Here is a 23,402-nt window from a genome sequence, read left to right as displayed (position 1 = left end):
ATGACCAAAGCTTGGATTTGAACTTGTTTTTTTTTTAATTGAGTTAGAAAAGGTGTAAAACTTATTGAGAGGCATACCTGAAATGTTTCCACTTTACGACACAAAATATGAGACATAGCTCTCGGTGTAGTTTCCATGTCGCGGCATCTTTTTCAAACCACTAAATCCGAACTTTTCTCTTACACATTCCAATGCCTTGCTCCCCACTCCTCTGTCCATTCATGTTTTCATTGTTGTACGCTACCAAGCTAAGCTAACAGACACACCTAACCCACCCACAGCAAGCCTCTCCTCCACACAGTGATCAGTGTGTTTGGATGGATTGACGTCAGGGCTGACGCACGGACGCTTTGAATGTCCGGCGCCGTCAAAGGCCTGGATGCTAGGCCTTGAACAGAGTTATTATTGGCCAGCAGATGGATTGATACACAAAAAGAATAGGATGAATGAACTTCAGAATACAGAATGAAGATATTGTTTGTTCTATGAGAATTGCTTAGCACAGTGAAGTCTGACTATTCATGGGGGTTAGTGACCTACGCAAACTGCAAAAATTCCCAAACTTCTGCGCCTTGTACATTTCCCCCATTCCCAAATATGTTTATGATTTCTAAAACTAACAATTTGAACCATAGGAGTCATTTTCTTTTAATGATAATAACAATAAAGACATAGCCTACTGAATTTCCTTTGGAAAATCAGTGACGTTTACTGATATAACTATATAAATTAGTGGCTTTTATTATGATTCAGGAGGTGATAATTGTTCTGTTTGTAAAGTTTTCAGTAGTTTCCATGCAAAACATATATACATATCATTGTCATCATCCTTCTTCTTATTATTATTATTTTGATTACTTTTGTCATTATTATTATTTCCAAATTATTAGTGATGCACCAGAGCCTATACAACTAAGCTACTGTTTCCAATATTTTACCTGCAGTATGAACAATTTTGAAGATACCTGTATATCCGATGCAGTTGGTCTCCCTCTGGCGGTCATTGTGTAGATTACAGTATTGCCTCCAGATGTCGCCGTCACAGTAATGGAGCCACGTATTCTGCTCTTTACGAGAAAATCCGGTGGGAGAATGTTTGGGTATCAGTTTGTGGCTTCAAACTGAAACGCACTTGGATTCTGCAGCAGAAAAACAATGGAAAACACACCAGAAAGTCAACTTCTAAATGGGTTTGGAGTGTTTACCGTAATTTCCGGACTATAAGTCGCACCAGCCATAAAATGCCCAAAAAAGTGAAAAAAAACCCCCCATATATATGTATATAAGTCGCTCCTGAGTATAAGTCGCCCCCCCACCCAAACTATGAAAAAAAAAAAACGCGACTTATAGTACGAAGATTACGGTACTTTGGTTGTCTTTGTCTGATAATCACATTTGTTTGATGGTCTTAAACATAAAAGTGACCAAACTATATATAAAAGAAGAATTTGAGAAAGTGCTGTAAAATTCCCCCTAAATGAAGTTTCGACGCTGAAGTTGCGGTCACCAGTCGATAGGAGGCGCTACCAAAATATATGCGTGGTCGGGCTGCTAATTTCAGCACGAAGAAGGCTAACCAAACACAACCTCAAGCTAACTGTATCAACGAGTTACCACCCATTCGCGATACTTGACATAACCAGAAAGTATAACATAAGCCTGAGGTAATCGTTTAACGTTACCGCTGCAAGCGGGCCATGCAGCTCCCCAGAAGGTAATGAGCCGGAAAGCCTCGAGGTCTCGGCTCAGCGGTGCCCACAAACTGCAACCACACCGGAATGACTGGCAGCCCAGGTTGGTGCTCTGTTTCGGGGAAGACTGATGAAAATCAACCGCTGTGTTTTTTAGGGCCTGCGCTCGGCTTCCTCGTCAAGTAGTCACCGCATGGAAATCGACTGGTTTTTAGTCAACAAATGAAACACCTCAACGTGGCCTACCTAGTGTTGGCCTTGTCAAACATTACGTGGTTACTAGCCCGTCACTTGTGTAGTTTTAGTCGCCGTCCATCCAGGAAAGGTTTGACTTGATAATACGACGCTAACGTTAGCATGGGAGCCCCTTCAAACAATCATTTGAAATGTGATCAAAAGTTTCCAATTGATGACACTTGCGCGTGCACATCTGATCGCAAAGCGCGCGCTAACGTGCTCCGAATTCTGACAGAAATGCCTTTGTTTGCTGCTGGCGCTCCACATTCTGCGACTGCGGTGTGTATTGATTTGCATTCTACGCGTTTGTGGAATTTTTAAAAAAGCATATTCACAATAGATTGTCTCGTCTGATCTTTTCACAAATAAGCCTGCCTGATGGGCCTGAAATCACCCAACGAGGTTGAATTAGGAAGGCCGTAGCATGCTCCAGGTTGACATCACGATCGCGAAAATGTGCGCTTTACTTTCGTTTCCCTCGCTCCAGTTTTCAGTTTAATATTTCATTTGGATCCACGGTGATGCCAATGTCCGGTTCGTGTGCACGAGATGTCCACACTGCATGTTGAACTATGACCATGTGGGAACAGAAATTCGAAGTGAGGGCACCGCTAGATAGCATTCTCACGGTGCTATTTGCGAACATTTATGTTGGAACTTCTGCAAAGTTGTAACCGCATTAATTTCCTCTTACACTTGCACCCTAATGTATGTACACCCCAAATGCATTGCATTAAAAATATATTTATTATTTAAATTATTAGGATCCTAAACTCAGAGCTTATCATCATTCTTTTTTTTTATGTATTATGCAAGCCATGGTCCTTTGTATTCCACATGTTGCAATGTTCCATTATTAAAAAAGAAGAGCATCCAATTTGATCTGTCACTTTGTTTCGTTCGGATACATTTTCAATGCATCAAACTCAGAATGAATGCCTTTTTTTTTTTTTTTGCTGTGCATTCGTCCTATTCTCCAGAGTTGAGAGCGTGTCATTCATCGAGGACGGCGTGAGGTCCAGAGAGTTCGGTTCAGCAGCGTTTTCCGACACATTGCCCTCCAGCTTGGCTGAGCAGCCAGTGGTGCCCAGCGATGCCTATGCCGCTGCAGATGCACTCCATGAAGAGGGTGAGGCAATCAACTCATTCTTTCACTTTTGTTTCAAAGTAATAGAAACTCTGAGTTAGAGATTTGCCATGGAGAAAAGTCGAACCGCATTTACATTTTAATAGAGCATGTTTTATAACTCACAGGTGGATATGAAGCTGGTCAAGGTGTCTGTGATACTACTTTTGGTTGGAAGTCGCTGGGGCAAGAGTTGAGGCCAAATGACTTGACGGCGGATTTAAACGCTTTTCAGCATGGAAACCGTGCTTTAGCTTCAAAGGACATGAGGAAATCGCAGGGTGAGGTGTCCAAGATTAGACGCTATCTTGTACTGGTTTATCTCACGAAGGCTGCTCTACTTTGGTCAAAAAAGTCGAACACTTTTCTTCCGCCCGCATTGCAGACAGAGGGATGGCTCACTCGGACGAGTCTCGGTTGGCCAACCTCCTGCGCCGAGTCTCAAGGGAGGACGATCGTGATCGAAGGTTGACCACCCTCAAGCAGTTGAAGGAATTCATCAGTCACAGCGAGAATAAAGTGGTCGGTGATAGTCGTCGTTAGCCTAAAACGAGAAGAAAGTCGGACGTGTTAAACGTGTGTTTGTTGCAGAACTTGGTCAAACAGTTGGACACCATCCTCAGCACCTTGAATGATATTTTGAATGAAAGGTAAGAGCTTGTTATTATTATTATTATTTTTTTGAAGAAATAATTCTGAAGCCCGCTCCATACATACATGCTTCCATGTGATGTTGACGGTTGTAGTAGTAAGCTGCTCTGGGAGTTGCGTCAGGATGCAGCAGCCTGTTTGGGTCTGCTCTGCACTGTGCTCAGCTACGAGGCAGAGCGAATCTTCAAGTGGCTCTTCCTCAAGTTGACTTCAAGCACTCGTGACGAGGTGAAGCTCTTGTACCTGTTAGCGACGCAGCGGGCTTTGGAGGCCGCGGGCGAGAGAAAGACCTTCACTCAAGTCATGCAGGTAACCAGAGGCACATGTCTCAAACTGTGCTTCACCGGAACCTTTAATCATGGTTTCCCCAATTAGCATCATCGATTTTCAAACGCAACTGTCCTATTTTGTGTCTTCTAGGTGGTGATGAGCAATCTTCAGTCTATCTTGGAGAATGTGGACACTCCAGAGCTGCTTTGCCAAAGTGTGAGGTGTATTCTTCAGGTGGCTCGCTGTTACCCACACGTCTTCAGCACCAATTTCAGGGTGAGATGTTTTTTTTTTTTTTGGCATACGGCTGAGATTGATGATCATCATTTTTAACGTGAAAATCATGACCATTGCGACCTTGGCATCCTCTGGTGGTTGTTATTTTCAATAGGACACAGTGGATATCTTGGTGGGCTGGCACATTGACCACACTCAGAAGCACGCACTCACTCAGCAAGTGTCAGGTCAGTGACAATTCTGTTCATGCAATTTTTTTTTTTTACTCCAACACAATTTTCTCATTTCAAATGTACATGTTCCATTGATATGCTATTATTGTCATGTGACCTAACCTTTTTGCAAATATCACTGCATTGTATGAAATCATGATAATGTTAAAGAAAAAAAAAATGTTTTCTCCTTTTTACACTTAAAGCCTGGCTTCAGAGTCTAGAACAATTCTGGGTGGCAGATTTGAGTTTTTCCACCACTCTGCTGGGACAGTTCTTGGAGGACATGGAAGCATATGCAGAGGTGAAGCATGCATGCATGCGTGTGGATTTTTTTCCCACATGTTTTCATCAAGCAGACAGACTGACTTGGTTTCCTTTTTAGGATCTGAGCCACGTGGCGTCAGGGGAGGTGGTGGATGAAGACATCCCGCCTCCTGCTGTGTCTCTACCAAAGCTGGCAGCTCTTTTGAGGGTGTTCAGTACAGTCGTCCGCAGCATCGGAGAACTTTTCAACCCCATCAGAGGACCACCTATTACGGAAGTCTATGTCACTGATGTGAGAGCACCACACGTGTCTGTGTTGATGTGTTGAATTATTCATTTAGCCTGCCAAGACAACTGGGAGGTTGAAAATAGGATTGGGTCACATGGTGGGGAGTCCTTGCCATGCATCATGTCGATATACATCACTCGACATTCCGTTGTTGACATGCCTTTATATTCTTTTTCAGATCCTCAACCGGGTTCTGGCGTGCGTGACCACAGCCAAGCGGGTCCAGTTCTCTGAAGCAGTTCTAACTGCAGGGAACGAGTGTGTGGGTGTGTTGTTGGCCAGTATGGAGCCCTGTGGACAACTAATGGAGACCGTCTTAGCCTACGGCTTGGAGCAGTTGGACTGCTGCCGCGCTTGCGGTGCCGACTACAACCTGGCAGTACTCAGCCTTCTCACTCTGGTACGGCCCACGAGTGCATTTTCTCCAGTTACTAAGCTGGATAATTCAATACAAATGCATGTTTGATTCTTTTGATCAAATGACATCACATTTTTTAACAGTCAGCATTATATCAGTTCAATCAAAAGGGAGAAGAAAAAAAAAAGGATTGTATACACGTGAAAATATGAGAACTAACTCTTCACGTATGAATTAGATTGTGGAGCAGATCAACACAAAGCTGCCTGCTTCCTTCGTGGAAAAATTGTTGGCGCCGGACTCACAGCTGCTAGAATTGCGCTTCCATCGAGAGAAAGAGGTTTGTGACCAGGGAATCAAGTTTTAAAGTGGTTGCAGAAAAAGAAATGTGATTACGTCTCGCTTTCCTTTGATTAACCATTTTTTAGTCTTATTTAGTTATTTTTTTTCTATATTTTTTATATTAAGAAAGATCTCAAACTTTTTCATGTGTGTGAAATTTTAAGAAAAAAATAATTGAAGTTGGAATACGCCGGTAAATATGGAAAAAGTGACGCACAAAACCACTTTCCGGATAAAATGAAAAATGTTTCGTTACTTTGTGATGTTGGGGCCTTCTTAAAAAAAACTCAGCTCTTGAATTGGATCAATGTATGTGCACTCCACAGGTGGTGTCAGCTGTACATAGCGTGTACCAGGCGCTCCTGAGTCTGAAAAATATCCCAACACTGGAGGCAGCTTACAAATTGGTATTGGGAGAGATGGCATGTTCCCTGTCGAGTATCTTGGCTACCCTGGAGCTCCCCAGTGGGCTCCAGCCACCCGAAAGCCCCTGCCTTGGCATCCGCCACCCAGCTTTCGCTTCAGTCACCCTAAACCCGGAGAAGGCGCAGTTTATCATCATTTTCAATCTAAGTACTCTCACCACCATTGGGAACACCAAGAACTCACTCATTGGGGTACGAAACACAATAATGCTCGTCTCAAACAAACATACAAAAATCATTGGCCCAACTTAAAATTAATTTCTAGTACCAGTATATGTAATTATTATTATTTTTTTTTTTGGTGACCCGTTTAGATGTGGGCTTTGTCTCCTACTGTCTTTGCCCTGCTGAGTCACACGCTGATGCTGGTGCACTCTGAGTTAGCAGTCTACTATCCTGCTGTCCAGTACGCTGTGCTTTACACCCTGTACTCCCATTGCACCAGGTAACGTATGAACCTTTGCCACATACCATTTTACCAACTCCATAATGACAAAGCATTGAAACGAGTTACATCATGAGCCTGCGTCTACTTTTGGACTTTCTAACTGCTGTCGTTTCTTCTCCGCGCCTTCCTCCATCAGACACGATCATTTCATTTCCTCCAGCTTGTCTTCTTCTTCCCCGTCCCTATTTGACGGGGCTGTCATCAGTACGGTCACCACAGCCACCAAGAAACATTTCAGCACTTTGCTCAACCTTCTAGGAGGGCTGCTGATGAAGGAACATCTCTACCCTGAAGCCAGGTTTCGTCCTGTTTTTTTTTTTGTTTTGTTTTTATGCCAGCGTTCTTAACACTACCGTAGGAAACGGGAGGATTTTATATCAACATAAACTTTGTAATAACTCGGTGGTTTGATTTATCAGGAGGCTGCTGCTGACATGGGCTCAAGAGATCTCACTGTTGATGAAGAAGTCGGACACTTACAGCCCACTATTCTCCTTGCCTTCCTTCAACAAGTTTTGTCGTGGCCTGATGTCCAATGGTAAACCCAGCATGTTCACAATTCTTCATTTTTTTTTTTTTTAAGTTCACAGATTGTTGCCAAGTAATAAAAGCGCTCATATTTCCCTGTGCGGTTTTACTCAACAGCCCTGAACGAAGATCACAATGTTTGCCTTCAGACCTGCAACAGCCTACTCATCCTCTCTTCATCTTTATCCGTGGAGCTTCTGCAAAGGTCAAATGTGTCTCCTTGTCCGACTGTGGAAAATGTGAAGGATCTGTTGCACGACCAATCCGAGCCGCTGCTGAATCAAGACTGTGTTGTGTGTTTTAGGTGTGTGGATGTGTGCCGAGTCCAGCTTGTCCACTCAGCGGTGAGGGTGAGGCAGGCATATGGCAAATTGCTGCGGACAATACCCCTGGATGTTTCTTTAAGGTAAAACGGATTCCTTTCCAACTCACTTTCAAGCCTTTAACTGAAACAAACATGTTGAATTCTGCTATAATTTAATATCCCGTACTCATTGGCTTGATGTTTATTTTGTTGATTAGCACCCACAGTCATCCAGAGATGACTGGCATCTCTTTGGCCATCCGCCACCACATGAGCCGAGCACCGAGCAGCACCTTACACCCCCAGGACTTCAGTGACCTCATCAGCTTTATCTTATACGGAGTCCTGCACCGTGGAGGGTGTGTCATTTTTTTTTTTTAAAAGAAGGATCCTAAAATATTGATGAACGAAAGACTGACTAAGGCTTTGTTTGTCGTTCTTGTCCGCAGCAAGGATCCGTGGCTGGAACGGCTTTACTACAGCTGCCAGCGCCTGGAGAAACGCGACGGCAGAGGCGGCGCCGATGGCATGCGACCCGGCGTCGTGCCCAGGGCTCTGTTAAAAACCGAAGTGGTGCTGTGGCAGTGGGCGGTGTGGGAAGCCGCACAGTTCACCGTCCTGTCCAAACTCCGGACGCCACTCGGGCGAGCTCAAGACACCTTCCAGACCATTGAAGGTAATACTGAAGTTTCGATTATAAACGGACTCAAATGACTTCCAGCATCGTTAACGGCGCACGTCTTTTATTGTGACTCCAATTGAAATTCAATCAACGATGTACGCCTACCAATTGCATTTCCCCTCGCTATGGTGCATATTTCAGGTATGATCCGCAGCCTGGCTGCCCACAGCTTGAACCCAGAGCAGGATGTTGGGGCATGGGCCGGCGCTGGAAGCGACGGCGAGGGTCACCATTCCAATCAGCTTCGGATCACTTTGCTGCTTCAGTATCTTGAGAACCTGGAGAAGCTCATGTATAACGCATATGAAGGCTGTTCTAATGCTCTCACCGCCCCACCAAAGGTAGACTAAGTCTCTCGCGACACTGCTTGTTTAAAATGTCCAGTTGACGCGTTGAACCCAACGTTTGATTGACAGCATTTGTTTGACTCATCTTACACCAGGGTATCCGGACATTTTTTTACACCAACCGTCAGACATGCCAAGACTGGCTGACAAGGATCCGCCTTTCACTCATGAGGGTCGGTCTCCTGTCTGGTCAACCAGCAGTCACCATACGGCACGGCTTTGACCTTCTCGCGGAGATTAAGAACAGCAGCACCCAGGTTTGGATGAGGGTAGGGTCAGGTGATGGGGATAAGTTTCAGCTCGACGACTCGATTGGCTGTGAGCGAGCGTATGGACTTGATCAGAGGCGGTGAAAATGACTTCAGCACGTCGGAGTCAACCTTGTTTCTGTTTTGTTTGCTTCAGGGTCCAGAATTGGAAATCCCTCTAACATTATTGGCAGAAGCGCTTTGCGAGCTGCGCTGTCCCGATGCTATCCAAGGACTCGCTGCCTGGAGTTTTCCCAACACCGGCAAGAGTCTCAGCTGGTTGTCCTCGGTTGCTTTACAAGCGGAGGGGCGGTAAGCAAGCTAAAATTGTTCAGGATTTGATTTTTTAGTTGGGAAATGACGATTTAAATGACAAATGCATTTTGCCGAATTCAAAAGCAAGATGATGTCTGGGTATTGTGTTTTCTCACGTGCTTTAGGTTTGAGAAAGCAGCACTCGACTATCAAGATCAGCTGTCTGCAGTTTCAGGGATGGACTGCAGCGTCAAAAGCTCTGACTGTTATCTGCTCAAACTCTCCAGTAATACCAACAGCCCCAAACATACCAGCAATGGTAATTACCAAATGTGGATTTGGATCAAGTCAACGTTGGTTCCAGTTTGATTCCATTTAATCGTGACTGTTTTTTTTTCTTTGAAAAGGTGATAGCCGAAAAACCGTGCTGCTGAAGTCCAACGATTGCTCCCCTGAGATGGTCAACCTCATGGCTAACAAAGCGTGTCAGTGCTACGTGGCACTTTGCGATTGGCCCTCGGTCAAGGAATGGCAGGCCACCGTTCATTCCCTCAAACAGAACTCCACCAATCTGGTCAACATCAACCTGAGGGCTGATTTCAACTACATTCAGGCCCTGAGCCGCTTTGAGGACGGAGATTTGACTGAATGTGGTGCTCAACTGGAACTTCTTCCTGGAGAAGATTTCAGCTCCATCTCCAGTAGCAAGGACAAGATGGGCAAGTTTGCGTCTAAATTATTATTATTTTTTTTTAACTTAGGGAACGACCAAGCAGCATTTGTTAAGTAACTGCACATCAGATTTTTTTCTTAAGCATTCTGTTCAAGCTTGTGTGTTTCTGTGTCTGGTGAAGACCTGAAGAGGCTTCTACCCTCAATGAGTCCTGATCCAACAGAACTTCAGAGAGCCATTGAAGTACAGCTCCTCCGCACTGCTGTTAGTGCCCTGTCAAAAGCCAGTCAGCCACCAGAGCAAAGAGTGCCAGCCAATCAAGAGTGAGGATTTAGCAAAAAGACATTAAGCAAAATGAGCACAACTGGTTTTTTTTTTTTTTTTTTTTACTTGATCCATAAATGATTCTTGTATTTTTCTAGTACATTGGTGCGCTGCTTGAAACAAACTGGAAGGATCTGCCTGGGTCCTCTTCGACTGTCAACCTTGACCCTCTCTGATGCCTTGCCCACCCTTCCCACTTTGCAGCTTCACTGCACTGCCGCTCTAGAAAACACACTTTCAGGACAAGAGGTGACTACATTCCACCTTTGTTAAGATGTTTTGCTGGATGATAGGTTGAATGTCTTCAGATGAACTGGTCTGGATTCATTTGCGTGTGCCGTTGTGCTCTCTAGGACTCTGTGGTTCCTTTGAATAGCGAGGCATTGAATTCGTGTAAACAACAGGATGTCCAGCCTTTCCTTCAAGCCCTCAGATACACCATGTTCCAGAGACAACTCCTCAACAAACTCAGAGGTCAGCATTTTTAACAACAATCATCCATTGTTCATTTGCGCATACAACCGAGGTCAACCTAAAATGTCTTCTTCCTCCTCTTCCAGGTTCCTCCCCTACCACAGACGCCCACCTCACGGAGCTTTGTTTGACGACTGTCAAGTTTGCACGCAAAAAAGGCAACGTGGCTTTGGCGTCCCGCTTGCTCAGCCAGTGTTGCGATGGAACCCAAGACGATGAGCAGGGGGACGAACTGATAAAAGCCTTCCGCCGCCTCAGCGTGGAAGGCACGCTGGGAGAAAAATGGGGGCCGGAGCTGCAGATAGAAAAGGCCAAAGTAGTGAGGACTTCAGGTGAGGACACAAATCTGTCAACAAAAGCAAATTATAGCGATGAAAACGTGGACCGTAAAGGCTCGTGTGACAAGTCACAAATTGCTCGTCTGTTCACAAAAAATAAAATGATCGTTTGAAAGCCATTTTGTCTTATAAAAAAAAACTCATCAATTTCCCAGGCCAGTCCATTACAGCCATGGAAATGCTGAGCAGGGCCGCTCTGTCATATTGCTACGTGGGCAAGAACGAAGGCGCCGCCTGTCGCTCGCTGCTCACACTCTGCAAGTGGCTGTTGGCTGACTGGAAAGACATGATACCTCAGCTTAAGCAGGTGCACTTGATTTGACTGGTCCTTAGTTGGTAGTGTGATTATATTTTTGCGTGAGAATTGCTGCCGCTGTGCAAGCTCGACTTATCTGATCACATGACTTTGCGCTTTTGCTCCAGGTTGTCAAGATGTCAGGGGCGATCAATTCATCAAACGCTATGAGCAACATGTCACCTTTGTGTCAGAACATTTCTGCTCTGCTGGAGCGTCCTCTCGTGGAACAGAGTATTCCTCACATCACTACTGAGACCTCAGGTCATTTGGAATACGGTATAGTTGTGTACAAGAAGCAGGCCTTTTGAATAACTCCAAATTTTTTGCGTAGTGAGTGTTGGCGTCGGGGAGCCCGACTTTGTGCTTGGCCAACTCTACCAGCTCTCCACCAGCTTAGCACCTGAGGTGGCAAAGTCCTGGGCAGCACTGGCCAGCTGGGCATACCGCTGGGGTCGGAAGGTCGTCGACAATGCCAGGTTAGTGGACCCAAGGAAATACGTGACACTATTCATGATTCTACCATATCCATAAATTGATATCTCACTGTAAATGAATGTATTTCCCTCTAGCCAAGGTGAGGGATTGCCTCTTCTCTCTGGAGAAAAGAAGGATATCGAGGAGCTCTTACCTAAGACCACGAGCGGAGAAGACAAGGAAACCATTTTTAGCATTCTCGGTCAAGCCATGTGTCGACCAACTGGCATTCAGGTAAGGCGGAACTCTTTTTTTTTTTTTTTTTTTTTTTTTCCCGTCATCATCATGACTTGACTTGACAGGTTATGCCCCATTAACTGCTATTATTGGGATTCCGTGCTCTAGGACGAAGATATGGCGCTCCAGCAGGAAGATGATGAGGACGACATGGTGGATGTGATATGGCGACAGCTAACCGCATCGTGCCCTTGGCTGGCGGATGCAGGCCAACCTGTCGCAGATGGTTTAATTCAGGTTTGGAGACGCGTGGTGGACCGAATATTTGGCCTCTACCGGATCTCTTGCCAGGCCTATTTCACCTTCTTGAAGCTCAATGCTGGCCAGGTAAGATTTGGAGACATCTTCTGCACACCAGTTAGAAGGAAAATAAGCAATTATTGACAAGACACCTCAGCCAACTGATTTTTTTTTCTTCTGTTGTTTCAGCTCCCCATTGATGAGGACGACCCCAAACTCCTGCTGTCCTGTCATAACAGCAAACAGAGTAACGACGACATGATCGTCATGGCAACCCTTCGTCTCCTCCGTCTGTTGGTCAAACACGCTGGGGAACTGAGAGAGGGGCTTGAGCTGGGTTTAGCCTCCACCCCAACTGCACCATGGAGGGGTACGTCAAACTCAACCCAATCCATGTTCAGTCTAGACGTTTTTTTTGACTTGTCGATTTCTTTCTCAGGTATCACGCCGCAGCTCTTTTCACGTCTCAATCATCCAGAAGCATACATACGACAAAGTATATGTAGCTTGCTGTGCCGAGTGGCCCAGGACTCCCCGCATCTCATCCTTTACCCCGCCATTGTTGGCTCACTCTCCCTTGGAGGCGAGGCTCAGAATTCAGGCAGGCCTTAATGTTTTTCAGTATTGCTCATCAAGCCTTGCATGACTACAATGGTCTTTATAAAAACAGCAAATCTGCCTGCAGGGAGCAAACTGCCATCGGCTCTGCCCACCTTCTTGGGTAGCATCCAAGGAGAGGAGGAAGAGGAGCAGCCAGAGGGTGGTGACAAAGGGGACAATCAAGAAGAACTGGCGACATTCTGCTCCAGTCAAGACCAAGCCATGATGCAGGATTGTTACAGCAAGATAGTGGAGAAACTGTCCTTGGCAAACCCGACCATGGTGCTTCAGGTCCAGCAGTTGGTCAGCGAGCTACGCCGGGTGACCTTACTCTGGGATGAATTGTGGCTGGGCGTGTTGCAGCAGCAGCACATCCACGTCCTGCGTAGAATCCAGCAGCTGGAGGACGAGGTGAAGAGAGTTCAGAATAACAACACGCTCCGAAGGTGAGCCGGTTCGCTTCTTTACACCCACACCGCCATTTATACATTGTTCCAAAATGGCGGTAAGACTGATTCCTGTCCCCCCCCCCCTCCATTGTGCTTCAGGGATGAGAAGATTGCAATCATGCGCGAGAAGCACTCTGCTTTGATGCGGCCTGTGGTTTTTGCACTGGAACATGTCTGTAGCATCACATCAGCCCCAGCAGAAACGCCACATGAAACCTGGTTCCAGCAAACGTACGGCGATTCTATCAATTCTGCTCTCGAGCGGCTGAGGAACCCACACAACCCCGCCAACCCCGCCAGTAGCTGGCTCCCGTTTAAACAGGTGATATTTTCAATCCGTACCATGTCATTGCGTAATACCCCTTTTCCCCAACATAACGCACACTAGCCGCCCGAGAGGATTCATCGTCGTTCATTTGCGATCTCTGTTAGATTATGCTAAGCCTGCAGCAGCGTGCTCAGAAGCGAGCGAGCTATCTTCTTCAGTTGGATGAGATCAGTCCACATCTGGCATCCATGACCGCAACGGAGATGGCCCTGCCCGGCGAAGTCTCGGCGTCAGACGCCGTCACCATTCAGAGCATCGGCAAATCCATCACCATCCTTCCAACCAAGACCAAGCCAAAGAAACTCTTCTTCCGAGGCTCTGACGGTCACAACTACCCGTACCTTTTCAAAGGTAAAGAGACCGACCGATTGCGTCAAATGTTCGTTGGTAACAAAAGTGATCCCGTCCCATCTCTCAAGGTCTGGAGGATTTACATTTGGACGAGCGCATCATGCAGTTCTTATCCATCGTCAACACCATGTTCACCAAGATCAACCAACAGGAGCAGCCACGCTTCCACGCGCGCCATTATTCCGTCACACCCCTCGGAACACGATCGGGACTCATCCAGTGGGTTGATGGAGCCACACCCCTCTTTGGCCTGTACAAGCGCTGGCAGCAGAGGGAGGCTGTGCAGCAAGCTCAGAAGGTAACCTACTATATTTTACCAAAACAATGCCCACTGTCATAATTGAATGACATTTTTTTTTCCCTGGCGCAGGCTCAAGACTCATTCCAGCAGCAGCCGGTGCCTCTCGTCCCACGGCCAAGTGAGCTCTATTACAGTCACATCGGTCCTGCCCTGAAAGCAGTCGGGCTCAGTCTGGACGTGACGCGGCGAGATTGGCCACTCAGTGTCATGAAGGAGGTGCTGAAAGAATTGATGGAGGCGACGCCTTCCAATTTACTGGCCAAGGAGTTGTGGTGTTCATGTACCACACCGAGTGAATGGTGGAGGGTCACTCAGGTAACTTTATTTCTTGGCAACCGAGCACTTTGCTTGAGATTAATCGCACTCATCTTCTATTTTATAGTCTTATGCTAGATCCACTGCCGTCATGTCAATGGTGGGATACATTATCGGCCTTGGTGACAGACACCTCGACAATGTGCTCATTGACATGACTACTGGAGAAGTTGTGCACATTGATTACAATGTGTGTTTTGAAAAAGGTGAGGACTTTTTCCTTTTTTTTTTTTTTTAAGATGAAGTTTCGAATATTGGTCCAATTGGAGACTAATTGCTTCCCATGCTTTAGGAAAGAGTCTAAGAGTCCCAGAGAAGGTGCCTTTCAGGATGACGCACAATATTGAGAGTGCACTAGGAGTTACTGGGGTGGAGGGAATCTTTAGGCTCTCTTGCGAACAGGTAAGCACACAGCAGCACCTTGCCAACGAGCCGCTTCTGATTACCGTTGGCTCTTTTAGGTGATTCAAATGATGCGCCGAGGTAGAGAGACGCTCCTGACGCTGTTGGAGGCCTTTGTCTATGATCCCCTGGTGGATTGGACTGCTGGGGGGGAGGTGGGTTTTGCGGGTGCAGTGTATGGAGGAGGGGGCCAACAAGCTGACAGCAAACAAAGTAAGAGGGAGATGGAGAGAGAAATCACACGCTCGCTGTACTCCTCCAGAGTGGCTGAGATTAAGGTGAGGATTGTCAATCATCAGACATGCAATTGTTCCACCTATCCCCCCCCCCCCCCAAAACTCAATTCTCGCTTTGATTCTGTGCTTTTTTGCAAAGGTCAACTGGTTTAAGAATCGTGACGAAATGCTGGCCGTCCTGCCGCAAATAGAAGAAGCTGTGGAGGAGTATTTGGTTCTCCAGGATCTGCTCTGCCAGGGAGAAAAACTACAGGCTAAGTTGCAAGAGGAGGTGGCCTTCTTGGAAGGAGCAGAGAACCATCCAGAGCATCGAATTGTCACTCTGGAGCAAAGGTATGATGTTTTTTTTTTTTTTTTTTTACAGATCATTTCGATTGTGGATATTGATGGCACAATTTCACCTTCTCTCCTTTTACAGGTACTCTGAACACACCCAGCTCCAATCACGACAGAGGACTGTGCAGGAGGCCATTCAAAGTAAGCTGGCTGACCTGGACCAGTGGATTTCCCAGTACCAGGCGGCATTTTCTAATCTGGAGACGACTCAGCTGGCTGCTCTGCTGCAGGACATCAGTACCCCCATAGATCTAGGTTAGGATAATTTATTGTTTTTGTTTTTTTTAGATTTATTATTAGATTTGAATATTTTTTTACTGACGATGCTTCCCAGGTCCTCCCAGCTATGTCCCAGCTACAGCCTTCTTGAAGAACGCAGGCCAAGCCCATCTGATCAATCAGTGCGAGGGCCTGGAGGGCGATTTGAGCGTCCTGCTCCAGCAGCGTCGTGGGGCCCTTCGGATTTGCTTGGAGCAGCTGCATAGCTACGCGACAGTCGCTTTGCTCTACCCGCGAACCAACGTGTTGCGCCATCGAACACACCAGTGGAAGGCCTGGTTGGAGGAATTGCTGAGAGTCATGACGGTTGAGCACTGCCAGCACATCTACAGACAGTAAGCTCTACTCCACCACAAAATCTCCATGTCACAAACCTCGATCGACCGACGTGTCTTCTCCCGCACAGATACGAAGTGCTGTTTACCCCTCAGTCCAACGCGGCTTCCTGCCAGTTCATATCCAACGTGGAGCTGGCGCTGCAGCGACAAGTGGCCGACACCAACGAGCGCGTCGTGCATCAAGCTGAGCGACTGAAAGCCGAAGGCACGACTGCAGCAGCGTGCGAGGAGCAGCTGAAGGAAATCGAGCACTGCATCGGGGTCTTCCTGAGGGAAAATGGAGAGTCGGGCTCACTCAGCCTCGCTGGCATCATCACCTCTGCGCTCTGCTCACTCTGCAGGTTCAAACGGCTCATACAAATCGTTTTAAATTGCAATCGAGTGTCACACCAAATGGAGGCATCATTGAAAATGTCATCATTCAGGCGCAATCTGGTGATGGAGAGTGCAGCAGCGAGCGCAGGAGAGCAGCTGGTCGACCTCATGTCCCGGGACGGAGCGTGGTTCTTGGAGGAGCTCTGCAGCATGATCGGGAACGTCAGCGCCCTGGCCACGCTTTTGCAGCGCTGCCCGCTCCTGCCAAACGATCTGGAGCTCCCGTCACCTTCCGCCACCATTCAAAGCATTTATCTGGCCAATTCCGTGTATACCTGCTTGCAGGTAATGCTGTTGTTGACCAAAAAAAAAAAAAAAAGAAGCAGATCAGCGTCTCAATCATGACTTCCCTTTTTTTACCGTAGGAACTCAACACCAACTTCCGTCAGATTATCTTTCCCGAGGCTCTGCGTTGTATGGTTAAAGGGGAGCCCACACTGGAGTCCATGTTGGCAGAATTGGAGCAGCTCGTAGAGCAGAGCTCCGAAGGTCTCGGCTTGCAAGGTTTGGTTGACAGCCTGTTGGCTACCTCGGGGCTGGACCACGATGGACGCAATCAGTTTCTGGACATCACGAGGTGAACATTGCTGGTTCATTCGACGCGGCGATGGGGGATATCTTGCAAATAATGTTTGCGTTTGCACACAGGATGTTGCGTGCCCAGTACTCTGAGCTTATCCAGCCACGCTGCATGGACGCCACTGGGCAGGACTCCCCAAAGATGTCTGCTGGTCAAATGCTCCTCGTGGCCTTTGATGGAATGTTCACTCAGTTAGAAACTGCCTTTGGACAGCTCACTGAAAAGGTTCGTGTGAGTGAAATAGTCAAAGTTGCATTACTGCCTTTTTTTTTTTTACTACTTTTGTGATTATTGTCTATAATGATGATGACAATCTATTCCTCAGCTGAGTTCCCTGGAAGTGCCGCCGGCGTGGAGGAAGGTGGATGTTCTGCGGGAAGCACGCGCCGCGCAACTCAACTTCTTTGACAGCCTCGCTCAGCGGGAACTGATGGAAGAGGTTTTCTTCCTTAAGAGACTACAAACCATCCGAGATTTCTTCCGAATGTGCTCCTGCTTTGCGCAGACTCTATCAGGTGGGCTTTTCGCACAAATGAATAAATCATGAATATCCAGCCACTGACAGATCATCCTTCCCCCCCCCCCTTCCCTTCTAATCTGCATATTAAGGACCGCCTCCTGATGAACTCTTGACCTCCAATGGACCAGTTAGTTTAGGAAAACCATTGTTCCGGCAGCCTAATGCTACTGGTTCGACCGGGGCAATCATCAACGAGGAACAAATGACCCGCCCCATCAAGGCCTTTACAGCAGAATTTGTTTGGCAGATGCTCATGGGTCTCCCCAGCCAAGCTCTTGGCTTGGCCCTCTGCAGCACCATGTCCGCTCTTGGACTGGATGTCATTGCCCAGGTTGAGGCGAAAGATTTTGGTGCCGAAAGCAAGGTAGAAAATTCGAGCTCGCATGATTCGAGAGTTGTCACTCCATTTTGACTTTTTATTTCGGAAGGTGTCTTTGGACGAACTTTGTAAGAAGGCAGCCGAGCAGAACCTGGCATCAGGTCGCGTCTCCCAACCGCTGCTTAACAGAGCCACGTTGCTGGCCGCCTCTTATGACACAGCCTGGAAGAAGTTGGATCTGTTGCGAAGGTTGGATGGCAACCTGGAAGCTGCAAAGGCCAGCCTGCAGAGGGTTCAGCTACATGTTGCCATGTTTCAGGTACTCCACAAATTCATGGTACCTAAGGACCATAATGTTTGCTTTCAAGTAGCACTTGCTGAAATGTCGAGATGGAAAAAATCACCAATTAATCGAATGTTATTTCTTCGTACGTCTTTCCTCCAGTGGCAGCACGAGGACATCCTGGGTCCCAATAACCAAACACTCAGTGTCAACATTCCCCCTCGTGCCGTCATTCTCAGCAACATGAAGAAGAAGCTGTATAAGCTGAGTCAGGAGGAAGGAGCCATCGTTGCAACTCAGGAGAAGCTTTCAGCACTGGAGGCTAGCATTGAGCAGCGCCTTAAATGGGCTGGCGGTGCAAACCCAACGCTGGCCCCCGTCCTTCAGGACTTTGAGATGACCATCAGGGAGAGACGTGCCACAGTGGCCAGAGAGAACCAGCGTGCAAGCCAGGTGCCCCATCTTACTAGGCTTGTTTTTGTATACTTAACCCGTGCTAGACATTTGGAATACTTCCTGCCTTGTAGGTCACCTTCTTGTGTTCCACCATCCTGAACTTTGAAGGCCTTCGCACCCGATCGGCTGAGGCGCTCAACATGGACGCCGCTTTGTTTGAGCTGTTGAAGCGCTGCCAGCAGACCTGCTCTTTTGCTGCCCAGTTTAGTAGCACAGTGTCCACGCTGGAGCTTGAACTGTTGCAGAGACTGGTAGGTTTGACCACCGCTATAAGCAGGGCATCATGGAGAAGACTTAACTTTATTGCATACGGGCCCTTTTGTAGAGCTGATCAGACACAATATTCATCTTTTTTTTTTCTTTGTTTTTATTTTCACTACAGAGTCCAGTGCTGGACCTACCTATAGGCAGCCCTGATTGGCTGAGTTGCGCCCAGAGGCATCTGGAAGAGGAGCTTAGTACGGAGCAGAGAACGCAGGAGGAGCGGGAACAGCAGCTGGAGTCCTGCGCTGAAACACAGCAACTCCTCATCGACTCCATTAAAACCATTTTGTCGAACCACAACCGCCAACTGGCTGATGTCAAGCACCTCCTCAGAGCCATGGCGAAGGTACCGCCTTGTGGCTTGTAACTATTCTTTTGTTGTCAAGCACAGAGTGCCATTCAAATGTCTGTCTACAGGACGAGGAGGCAGCATTGGCCGATGGCGAAGAGGTGGCATACGAGGGCAGCGTGCGTAATTTCTTGATGGAGTACAAGGCGTGGCAGGACAACATCCAGGTGGTGTTGTTCACCGTCATTCAGGCCAGTGGGCAACCACGGAATCAGGAGCAACTGGAATTGCTGGAAGAGATCCCCGCCACTGTGAAGGAGCTCCAGTCCCAGAGTCAGAGGTAGCGTGCAAGAATTTGCTGCTATCAGTGGCTAGGTGTTACTCTTCTCCTTGCTTCTTCACAGCGTGTACAACGGCCTGGTTGGCTTTGCCTCCCCGCTGGTGACAGACCGAGAAAACGAATGTGCCAGCCCTGTGTCAGCAACACAGACGAGCTTCGCAGCCGGTATGACTTTCAGGAATTCACACCATCGGCAGTTTTTCAGTTGATTTTTGATTTATTTGAAAATATTCCCAGAGCGCAACATGGAGGTGTAATTGTATTGTCTACTAAAAGCAGAACTTGTTTTGTGCTAAAGCTGTTCGATGCAGTGGGTTGAAGACCCAGACAGAATCCATGTCCCAGAATGCACGGAAGGCCCTGCCACGTAACCTGGGAACCCCCACCGACACCCCGCCCAGCACACTAGTGACCAGTAAAGGCCTCAACCCCAGCCCCAAAAAGGCTGCGCGAGATCCCAAAACAGGAAAAGGTACAACTCATCAGACAAAACATTTATTTCATCATTAATTCAATTTAAAAAAATAATAATTGTCACACTTCATTTCAAAGCGACACGTTCTTGTACGTCCGTCTTGGCCACCTGAGGGCCCCATAAGACACACCGTTAGATGGCAGCACTTTTGACTGAGGTGTTATTATGAAGCTCTTCCACCAGTTAACCTTCTTCCTCCTTTGCTCGCAGCTGTTCAGGAGAGGAACTCGTATGCTGTCAGTGTGTGGAAAAGAGTGAAAGCCAAGCTGGAAGGCAGAGACATCGATCCGAACCGAAGGATGAGTGTCACTGAGCAGGTTAGGTCTAAAAAAATGCTTCCTTGCAATCAGACTGTTCATGAGATGGTCTTCATTCTCTTGGCTCTAGCTGGAATGGGACTGTGTACCACCAGAGGGAGCCCGTGTACCACATTTTGCTATCATTCATAATGTAATATACTATAGCGACAAACTACACAGCTTAAATTATCTGTCCTGTCTGAATTGGAAAGGTTTGTGGGAGGTTGTACTGGTGGAAATGATATAGGTTAAAAAAAAAAAGTATATATACAAGTTTTGACATCAGAAGAACCCTAAATGAAACCAACCGTTTGCCTCCAGGTGGACTTTGTCATCAAGGACGCCACAAACATGGACAACCTAGCCCAGCTGTACGAGGGCTGGACCGCCTGGGTGTGAACACGGCACCAGCGTCATTCACGTCTTTGGTCCAGTGAAGGCTTGGAGATCCACTACAGTCCAGCGGGTCTCGGGTGTCGGAACAGCAGCACCAGGCCACACTGAGGAGGAAATGGGTAGCGAAAGCTTAGCCCGCCCTCCCAACCTCCTGGGCAACCCATACCGGGCTAGCCACCCCGGAGCACCGCTGCCACCACACTCTGCAAACATGGGCGATCGGGCCAACGCAACGCTTAGTGGGTCTGCCGCCCCCCCCACCTCCTTTTCTGGGGCCCGAAGGCAAAGCCGCGCCGGATGGAGGGGAGGGGAAGGGACGGGAAGGAGGGCAAACGCCGCCTCATTCTCTCACCTGAGAGATACCTTCCCTCCCCTCACCTTTTGGAGCCCACTATCAAGTTGTACCCCAAACATCACTGCGTCCTGTTGAGCTTGTCAAACTCCGTCCGAGTTCAGGGTGAAGCAGGAAGTGAGCCGTTTACCCCCCACGAAGCACACCGCCGTCACGCTGCGGCCGGGACTTCACCGGGGCGGCCCCGAATCTCATCAATGGCTCGTTTGCGTAGCCGCCCCCCCACCCCCTTTGTTCTCTTGAAACTCTTCCTGAATGGGTATGTGATTATTGATGGCCAGTTGGCCAGAATGAAAAGAACGAAGGTTCCTCTGGGATTCTTCCGAAGACTGAAATGAGAGAGGAAAAGAGAAACTGTTCTTGAATTGATCAAACCGTCATCAGACTTGACCAAATAAAAGATTATTCGGATCGATTTGCTCGTCGGAATGGTTTTTGGTGCGCTTATGTGAGACGGGACACTAAAAGGTGAATTCATTTAGAGGAGGCACGATCTCCAAATATTTCTTGTGTGCATCTTGATTAGTCTGTGTTGTGCTTTGTAACAATGTGTTCCTTCTTTACAAATAACCAAGTGTAGACTGCCTTTTTTTTTTTTGACTGTTCTACTTCTTGCTTTCCTCATGAGTAGCAACTCAACTACCGAAGCCCTAATTCTTGTATTTTATTCATCTGACTTTTTCCAGTTTTATGTTTTTAGTGGGAGATTTTTTGGTGATGGTGAAAATGGTTTCTTAAAGCTTTTATTCAATTTGTTTGACTCTAAATAAACATTGGATTCAGAAGTGCCATGGTGTAGATGAGTGTTTCCCAACCTTTTTTCATTCACGCCACACCTTTTCATTGGAAAAAATCTCGAGGCACACCACCAACAAAAATCTGTGTCACACCAGCTTCTATATTAAAATCTGTTATATTACAACAAAAAATGTAAAGTTCTATTCGTATATATGTATGGTGAGTTGAATAATTGAATAAAAATAAATACTGAATATTCTGTAAATTGTATTTCTTTTGTAAATGAAATAATATAACGTGTCAGCTTGCATAGTGCCGTCACAGACAACAGGAGGTTATCTAAATAAATAAGTGCAGCGAACGAGTCGGTGAACAATTCTTTTGAACAAATCTTTTGAGTGAACGGATTCTAAAGATTCAGTTCACTCAAGAACTGGAATGCACTTCACTACTACAAAAGTGTGCTGACGGCTGTGAGTTACTAGGTTGAAATAGCAGACTGGTTAGTGACATGGCTTGTCGCTCGGTATGAACTTGGTTCAATCCCAGGTGTGAGCATACACTCAACAATCCATTTCTTTTAGAATTGGATCCTCGCTTTGTATGCGTACACATATGCAAACAAATGAAAGTATTTATGTGTAAATACATAAGGTGACCCCGCCCCCAAATTGGCGGAGTAAACCAATGGATCATACCCTAGGGGGCAGGGTGAAATCCAGATCAAACAGCCAATCAGAAAGTGGGGGTGAGGGCGGGTGTGGCACTTTTCACTTAAACCAGGGGTGTCGACCTCCAGTCCTCGAGGGGCCGCGTTCCAATATGTTTTCCAAGTTACCCTCGTTAAACACACCTGCGTGAAAAGTTTTAGCTTCTTTCACGTTCTGGAGGAGCTAAAAGTTTTCACGCAGGTGCGCTTAACGAGGGTCACTTGGAAAACATATTGGAACGCGGCCCAGAGCTTGACACCTGTGACCTTTGACCCTAATATTTCCCTAATAAAGTGGCCTGTAGACTTGAAAATGGCGGTGTACCTAATGGAGTGTCTGTGTGATTCCCTCGTTAAGTGCACCTGCGTGAAAAGTTTTAGCTCCTGCAGAACGTGAAAGTGGCTAAAAGTTTTCACGCAGGTGTTTTTAACGAGGGTCACTTGGAAAACATATTGGAACGCGGCCCCTCGAGGACTGGATGTCGACACCCCTGGATTTAGTGAAAAATGCCACACCCGCCCTCACCCCCACTTTCTGATTGGCTGTTTGATCTGTGACGTCACTTGGACACTTCATTAGGCACACTGCCATTTTTAGGTGTACCTAATAAAAGGCCAGTTCATTAGGGAAAAATCATGGCCAAATCTTAACTGAAAGTGAAAAGTGCCACACCCGCCCTCACCCCCACTTTCTGATTGGCTGTTTGATCTGTGACGTCACTTGGACACTTCATTAGGTACACTGCCATTTTTAGGTGTACCTAATAAAAGGCCAGTTCATTAGGGAAAAATCATGGCCAAATCTTAACTGAAAGTGAAAAGTGCCACACCCGCCCTCACCCCCACTTTCTGATTGGCTGTTTGATCTGTGACGTCACTTGGACACTTCATTAGGTACACTGCCATTTTTAGGTGTACCTAATAACAGGCCAGTTCATTAGGGAAGAATCATGGCCAAATCTTAACTGAAAGTGAAAAGTGCCACACCCGCCCTCACCCCCACTTTCTGATTGGCTGTTTGATCTGTGACGTCACTTGGACACTTCATTAGGTACACTGCCATTTTTAGGTGTACCTAATAACAGGCCAGTTCATTA

General features: G+C 47.0%; 1 protein-coding gene across 2 annotated transcripts; it reads left to right on the top strand.

The window, feature by feature from the left end:
- The first annotated feature begins 1,552 nt into the window (after positions 1-1,552).
- smg1 (SMG1 nonsense mediated mRNA decay associated PI3K related kinase) lies at positions 1,553-21,855 on the top strand. 2 transcript variants are annotated; one of them, XM_061303003.1, is made up of 62 exons: positions 1,553-1,794; positions 2,909-3,057; positions 3,183-3,335; positions 3,440-3,576; positions 3,646-3,704; positions 3,801-4,014; positions 4,126-4,251; positions 4,367-4,439; positions 4,631-4,728; positions 4,810-4,983; positions 5,159-5,380; positions 5,577-5,678; positions 6,007-6,297; positions 6,420-6,550; positions 6,690-6,851; positions 6,973-7,091; positions 7,199-7,286; positions 7,386-7,487; positions 7,604-7,744; positions 7,835-8,061; positions 8,209-8,408; positions 8,510-8,671; positions 8,820-8,974; positions 9,103-9,236; positions 9,325-9,636; positions 9,772-9,913; positions 10,013-10,163; positions 10,268-10,388; positions 10,475-10,720; positions 10,882-11,033; positions 11,150-11,285; positions 11,356-11,500; positions 11,594-11,732; positions 11,844-12,062; positions 12,165-12,345; positions 12,415-12,576; positions 12,661-13,021; positions 13,124-13,346; positions 13,457-13,703; positions 13,772-14,001; positions 14,074-14,319; positions 14,387-14,525; positions 14,612-14,721; positions 14,781-14,999; positions 15,097-15,290; positions 15,376-15,548; positions 15,628-15,907; positions 15,979-16,251; positions 16,336-16,570; positions 16,651-16,862; positions 16,934-17,090; positions 17,191-17,380; positions 17,475-17,749; positions 17,814-18,023; positions 18,150-18,440; positions 18,515-18,694; positions 18,826-19,053; positions 19,125-19,336; positions 19,401-19,501; positions 19,635-19,808; positions 20,022-20,128; positions 20,432-21,855. In XM_061303003.1, exons 1-62 carry the CDS (start codon positions 1,718-1,720, stop codon positions 20,507-20,509), a joined length of 10,947 nt encoding a protein of 3,648 aa, XP_061158987.1. In that variant the 5' UTR covers positions 1,553-1,717; the 3' UTR covers positions 20,510-21,855. The 2 variants fall into 2 exon arrangements, with proteins under 2 accessions (XP_061158987.1, XP_061158986.1); XM_061303002.1 differs by having other exon boundaries at positions 16,934-17,096.
- Positions 21,856-23,402: the final 1,547 nt, after the last annotated feature.

Source organism: Syngnathus typhle, linkage group LG17, assembly GCF_033458585.1.
Source record: "Syngnathus typhle isolate RoL2023-S1 ecotype Sweden linkage group LG17, RoL_Styp_1.0, whole genome shotgun sequence".
In the NCBI taxonomy this organism is placed as follows: Eukaryota; Metazoa; Chordata; class Actinopteri; order Syngnathiformes; family Syngnathidae; genus Syngnathus; species Syngnathus typhle.
This window is presented reverse-complemented; position numbering and strand designations above follow the sequence as displayed.

What these genes read in the sequence shown, in the direction of transcription:
- smg1 (XM_061303002.1), top strand. Translation starts at nt 1,718, where the DNA reads ATGAGCCGGAAAGCCTCGAGGTCTCGGCTCAGCGGTGCCCACAAACTG. An exon ending in CAATGTGTGTTTTGAAAAAG is followed by an intron (nt 14,526 to 14,611) that starts GTGAGGACTTTT and finishes CCCATGCTTTAG; the next exon opens with GAAAGAGTCTAAGAGTCCCA. An exon ending in AGCTCACTGAAAAGGTTCGT is followed by an intron (nt 17,097 to 17,190) that starts GTGAGTGAAATA and finishes TCTATTCCTCAG; the next exon opens with CTGAGTTCCCTGGAAGTGCC.